General features: G+C 38.6%; 1 protein-coding gene across 5 annotated transcripts in view; it reads left to right on the top strand.

Annotated features, from left to right (window-relative positions):
- LOC116072638 (ankyrin repeat domain-containing protein 26-like) overlaps positions 1–6,610 on the top strand; it is a 93,871-nt gene that overhangs the window by 11,524 nt on the left and 75,737 nt on the right. For all 5 annotated transcript variants that reach the window (XM_031344117.1, XM_031344098.1, XM_031344095.1 and 2 more), the window contains exon 4: positions 3,329–3,441. In XM_031344117.1, the coding sequence (XP_031199977.1) occupies positions 3,329–3,441 (113 nt within the window). The remainder of the gene's footprint in view (positions 1–3,328; positions 3,442–6,610) is intronic.

Below are 6,610 nucleotides of genomic sequence, written 5' to 3'. Positions count from 1 at the left end.
TTAATTTAAAAAGATAACTTTTGGGATTGAAATACATCATCCCACACTTTCCTTGGTTTGATGGTCTCAGGTGTGAGGTCTAGTTTTTTTCTGGTATTTCTGCCTTTCTAGGGAAGGTGACATTTCTTTAACATTTAATAATTATTAACTTAATTGATACTATTGAATATTGTTTCTTCACTCTCATTTTTGCATCTTGTTTATAACATATAGTGGGAAGTTTCTTGTGTTGCTATATTTACTTGGGCTTCTACATATTTCTAGTGTTTGAATGCCCATATCCTTATATTTGAGGTGCTTCTTCCATAATTTCACTGAATGGATTCCTTATGCCTTCTCTGTGTTTATCGTAGATTGACCTTCTGTCTGTAGATTCATAGCTTTGAGCTCTTGATTGTATCCTGGAGTTATTGAACATGTAATGCTCATCTTTCCATTTCAGATACTTTTTTAAACACTTATTTCATGTGATTGTATGTACTTACATGTGTGCATGTGTGTATGTGTGTGTATGTGTATGTGTATGTGATTATTTGCGTATGCACCACATGTATGCTATCCCAGCAAAGGTCAGAAGATAAGCATTGATACTGAGTTTCAGGAGGTGGTGATCCACATGATGTAGTTGCTTGGGAACTCAACCCAGGTCTTCTGCAAGAGCATCAAGTGCTTTATGGAGTCATTTGTTCAGGCCCAGGGTAAAGACTTTTATTTTTACTATTGTATGTATGTATGTATATAGTTTTTTTGTTTTTTGTTTTTTTTTTTTGAGACAGGGTTTCTCTGTGTAACCCTGCCTGTCCTGGAACTTGTTCTGTATAGTGGGTTGGCTTCGAACTCATAGAGATCTGCCTGCCTTTGTCACCTGAGTACTGAGATTTAAAGCATGTGTCACAACTGCCTGGCTGATAAATAAAAGGTCTGTTGACCTTCAACTTTTTATTGGAGTTGTTGGATTGAAAAATCAGATTTTAGGCCAGGTGGTGTTGGTTCATACCTTTAATCCTAGCACTCAAGAGGCAGAGATATGTGGATCTCTGTTAGTTCAAGCCTGGTCTACAGAGTAGGTTCCAGGACAGACAGGGCTATCCAGAGAAACCTTATCTCAGAAAGACAAAAAGAGAGATTTTAGTGTGGCATGCTGAGTAATTTAAAAATAGACTTGCAGACGAGAGCCTTTATCCAAGAATATTAGAGTCTATTGGAAGGAAAGAAACAGATTGATTAAAACAAAGCAACAACAAGAAATACCCCTCAAAAACAAAACAAAACAAACAAACAAAAACAAAACAAAAGAAAATGACAAAGTTGATTCAGCTGTTGTGAGACTTCTCCTGAGGAGACATGAACGAAGGTCTTTTCACTCCAAATACAGCAGAATCAAAGAAATGGTTTTACGTATAGTTTGGTAAAACAATGAACATACTGGGGTCACTTATAGGAGCATTGGCGATTCAAAGGTAGAGATATCACTAAGAAGTCAATGCCAGCCCAATGACAACTTATGAGCTTCATTCGTAGACTTCACTACATAAATCAGAGTGAGACCCACTACAGCATCTGCTCTCCCTGACAACTGTTTACACTTTCGTAACACTGGGGTGAGGCCTTGTGACTCTTGTCACAAGTCTTGTGACTCTTTCTGAGTCTTGAAGGATTTGATGACTTCCTGAATCCTAAGAATCTTCTTCCTCCTGAAAGGAGTGTTTGAATCCTAAGGAAACAGGCACAGAACAGGTGTCTAAGTTCCTTTCCTGTTGCTCTACACCTTGACTGAGGGTATTTAATTGGGAGCTTCCTTACAGTTTCAGAGGGTTCATCCATAACCATCATGTCAGGGATCAAGGCAGCAGGCATACACGGAAGGTGCTGGAGCAGTAGTTTATTCAAAAGCAGCAGGCAGAGTGCAGAGAGACTGGGTCTGAGACCTCAAAGCCTACTCTAGTGACACACCTCCCCCAACAAGCCACACCTCCTAATCCTCCCTTAACAGTTTCATCAACTGAGGCCCGAACATTCAAATATATTGCCCTAAAAGGAACATTTTCATTCAAACCACCACAAGACTTTAAGATAGAGAAGACTTAAAAAGAAAGAAATAGTGAAGGAAAATAGGAACTCCTGGGCTAGTACACACAAGACTGAGAATTTTTCTCATCTCAAGTTAAGTGATCATGAAAAATGTAATAGAAACCAAATAGGAATGTTCTAAAGTTATCTTAATAAGGTATGACTTTAAGCACCTTAGAATATCTAAAACTATTAAAGAAAGTTCTGTAGCATCTTTTAAAGTTTTACTTATTTTATGTGTATGTGTGTCTAGCTTACATATGTGTCAGTGTACCACATGCACACCTAACAGAAGTTTGTGAGCCATATGGATGCTGGAAGTTGAGCCTGGGTCCTCTGGTAGAGCAGTTAGTGCTCTTAGCCTCCAAACCATCTCTCCTGCCCAGTACAACATCTTAACCTTAAGCCATATAAACATTCTTTACAGAATTTTACTGGCATTTATTTATTTTTCTACCATTGTGGTAGAGAGCATGGCAGCACAGAGGTAGGCACAGGAGTGGAGAGGTAGCTGACAGTCACACTCTGATCTGCAGGCAGCAGGCAGAGAGATGCCTGGCCTGGAGTGAGTTTTTGAAACATCAGAGTCTACCTTTGGTGATACATCTCCAACAAGGCCACACCTAATCCTTCCAACAGCTTATCAGCTTCTGACTGACCATGACTATAGGGGTCAATCCCATCAAACCACCAAGTGGCACACCTGGAATCTCAGCCTCTTCAAGGTGGAGACAGAAGGGTCACCCTTGGCTATACTGTATACTAATTGTAAGCAGCTTGGGCTGACAGCCTGTCTAAAACCAAACCCCAAACAAGAAACCTGCAGTCTGTTTTGTAGCCTACAGGTTGGCGTTGGTTATTACCCCACCTAATACCTGTTTGCGTGGACAGTACGTGAGCACCCAGGCCTAGCAGAGGAGTTTATGACTGTCAGGTCAAGTATATGTAAATGATACTCATGGACTTTCTGGTTTTTATGAGTAAATAATTCTATTTTCTCCTGCTTGTTCACCTGTCAGCTTCCAAGTACTCAAAATTTGTGTTTTAGCAAATATATCCCGTACCTTAACTTCTATGACAAAGATGTATCTCAATGGATTGTGCTTTAACAAAAGTCATGATTTGAATTTTCCTAGTTGGCATTTTATAAACCGTTTCTAATGCATGTTAGTCATAAATTCATGAGAAATGCTGTTTTAAGAAATAAGGATAAATCTCTGGGCATTTAAAAAGTCTACTTATAAATATTTTATCAAAGACTGGAGACAGAAGGAAAGAACAAAATGAAGTGACCCAGTCAACACAATCTCTGGAATGTGCTTTGGAACAGGAGATGGAGAAAAGTGAAGAATTAGAAAAGGAACTCCGTGGGTAAGACTTTGATGTTTTAGATCTTTTCAGCTATGCAGCTATTGATTGAACTTTAACTTAATGTGTACCTGAATGAAAATCATGTATCTGCCATTTTATAACCAAAAGTTATTAAGTTTTAAATGTACTTCAGAAAATAAGGACAATGTGGAACATTTTCTGAGTACCAAAAATCACTCTTTACTGGCTTTGGTGGCCGTAAGAGCAATGCCTTTGGTGTAACTGTCATTGTACCCTTTGTCTTCTACCTTGCATTTTGTATTTCTGAAACATTGTGAGTGTGTGTGCGCGCACGTGTATGTGTGCATGTGTGCGTATCTCTGTGTTTGTGTCCGTGTCTGTGTGTGCATGTGTATGTAGATGTATGTGAGTACATATGTGTGTTTGTGTGTTTCTGTGTACATGTGTGTATGTGTGTGTCTGTGTGTGCATGTGTATATAGATGTGTGTGTACATGTGTGTTTCTGTGTACATGTGTGCATGTGTGTGTATGTGTGTGCATGTACGTGGGTGTGTGTGCATGCATGTGTATGTAGATGTGTGTATACATGTGTGTGTGTCTGTGTACATGTGTACGTGTATGTGTATGTGTGTGTAGGTGTGTGTATGTGTTTCTACTTTTGGTGATCTCCTTCCCTTCAACATTCAAACCTGCTCATATCTAAAACTCTGTCTGTGTTGTTCTTTCCCAGCACAGTTACATTGATTGTATTTATTTTTCTACCTCTTTCTCCTTTTCAGTTATAAAATAGATGGAAAGGATAAACTTATTTGAACTAGTGTCTTTCATGTTCATATAAGATTTATATGTTCTCAAGCTTTAGTTTGTTAGCTGTATATATTCATGAATATATATTTTTCCCAAGAATTTTTAATTCATGGTTTTGGAATCCTTGGATGTATAAACCTGCAGATAATAAGGCTGGCATACAATACATACATACATACATACACACACACATATATATATATGTGTATATATATATGTGTGTATATATATATATGTGTGTATATATATATATATATATATATATATATATATATTAGGTCACAAACAGAAAAAAATTAAATGAACAATCATGTTTATACCACCATATTTTAAAATATTTAACATTTTTCAGTATTTCTGAAGCCGCTCCCCCAAGACTGTTTTGTATTGATTTTTGAGTCCTTGACTTATTCTCTGATTCTAATCAATATTTTTTGTCATTTAATTGTCTTTCTGCACATGGTTTTGCATCTCCTGCATTGTGTTGGTTTTGTACTAGCAAAGACCTGCAAGGTTTTTATTAAAACTGTCTTTAATACTCTTACTTGTGATTTTTCTCTTGATTCCCTTTCTTCTAGAACAGCACCTGTCTCCTTTCTCCCTCAGTGTAGACCTTACATACATTTCCTAGCTTTGTCTGTATGGTGTGATCTCTTTGTTCTGCTGTGTGTTTTGTGCTGTGATTAAATACAGGGACGACTTGGACATGTGTTTCCCTGATGCACAATTTTAATTCTCCTGGATTGTTTTGGATATGTTTCCCTTTTTTCTTTATAGACTATGTTCAGCAGGTACCAAAGGCACATTTTTTATGTATTTATATATTTTATATATTTATATATGTATATTTTTCTTCTTTACTTTGGTTATTGGTCTCTGGGTTAGAGCCAATGTTTGAATCACCTAGGAGACACACTTCTGTGATGTTTGATAAGATGTAGTGTGGTAGTTTGATCAAAAATAGCTCTTGTAGGCCAATATGGAGAGGCACTGTTAGGACGTGTGTCAGTAGGGGAGTCTTCACAGCAATGAAACCTTAACTAAGACATGTGTTTAGAGAGGTTGACACGAGGAAGACCTACTCTGAATCTGAGTGTACCACTAGTACCTGTGGTACATTGTCAAAACAGTAGCAGTCAAAAAAATATCCTGGAATAAATAAAAGTAGTAAAGGGGAAAGCTCCTTTGAGTACCAGCATTCATCTCACTACCTGCATGTGACCAGGCACCTCACACTCCTACCTCCTCCCATGGTCCATATAGCTACCATGTCTACCTGTTACAGTGGACTGCTTCATCTCTTAAACAGAAACCAAAAACTGTTTATTTTTTTTTTTAAACCAGGTACTTTGTCACAAAAAGAAAAGTAAACAATACAAAAAAAATAGTATCACAAAGTAGGGCCGTTGCTGTGATAAACCTCATGTTGACCCTGGGATAAATCCCCATCAGTGCCTGTATGCCTTTGTTCTAGTTCCACGGCTTGCCTGGCTTGAGAAGGACACATGTGACTCAGCCGAACTCGCTGAGAATCCAATTATCCCCGCCCCTTAATCTTAGATCATGATGCATGTGTATTCCATTTGGGAACCTCCAACTAATTTTTAAAAGTGAGTTCTTGCCTACAGGTTGAATGCTTTTTGTTAAACTGTGTTGAGCTCATAGTGGGTGATCGCATTTCTCACCACCTGCCAGAGTTCTCTGGATTCATGAATGAAAACACACACACACACACACACACACCCCACATAGACACTCACATACACTCCCCCCCCCACATCCTTTATATTTTGATATCCCTTAACTAGCTCAGTGGTTGGGCCACTCCTAAACTTCCTAAACTCCCCTCTGTTATTCCTGAGTTAGTACTTGCTAAATCTATACTTCATCTCTGCTACCCCAGACCCAATTGGGGGAGTGGGCCCTTGGGCCGCTTTGTTGACTCTTACATGGCTGGATTATTTCTCCTCTGCAGCTCTTAGCTGATCTCTCTGTTTCTGGTGATTCTACTCCTTCTACTTCCCTTTGTCCCTTGTCTGGGAAGTCTTAAAGTCTCCCTGCCCAGCCATTGACTGTTATTAACTTTATTGATCCATCAAAAACCAATTAGGGACAGGGACCCTCAGCATCTGGACACATAGATTCCTGTGTCATCTTGGGAACCAAATTAAGACAGAGCATTAGAACCAATCCCCAACATGCGGTTTGGGATTTTGCCTGTTGAATTTAAGCCTGACATTTCCCTGACATTTCATTGCTATGGCTTCATCCTTTTCTTTTGGAATGGTAATGCTTATTCAGTAAATCATACTCTGGAAGTATGTAACTTAGGCTTTGATTTTTTACAGAGGTTCATGAGTCTCCGGCTTTTGAACAGTGTTAGAATGGTTAGGATTTTGG

Source organism: Mastomys coucha, unplaced genomic scaffold (genome assembly GCF_008632895.1).
Source record: "Mastomys coucha isolate ucsf_1 unplaced genomic scaffold, UCSF_Mcou_1 pScaffold10, whole genome shotgun sequence".
Taxonomy (NCBI): Eukaryota; Metazoa; Chordata; class Mammalia; order Rodentia; family Muridae; genus Mastomys; species Mastomys coucha.
Note: the sequence above shows the minus strand (reverse complement) of the source record. Positions and strands in the feature narration are given on the sequence as shown.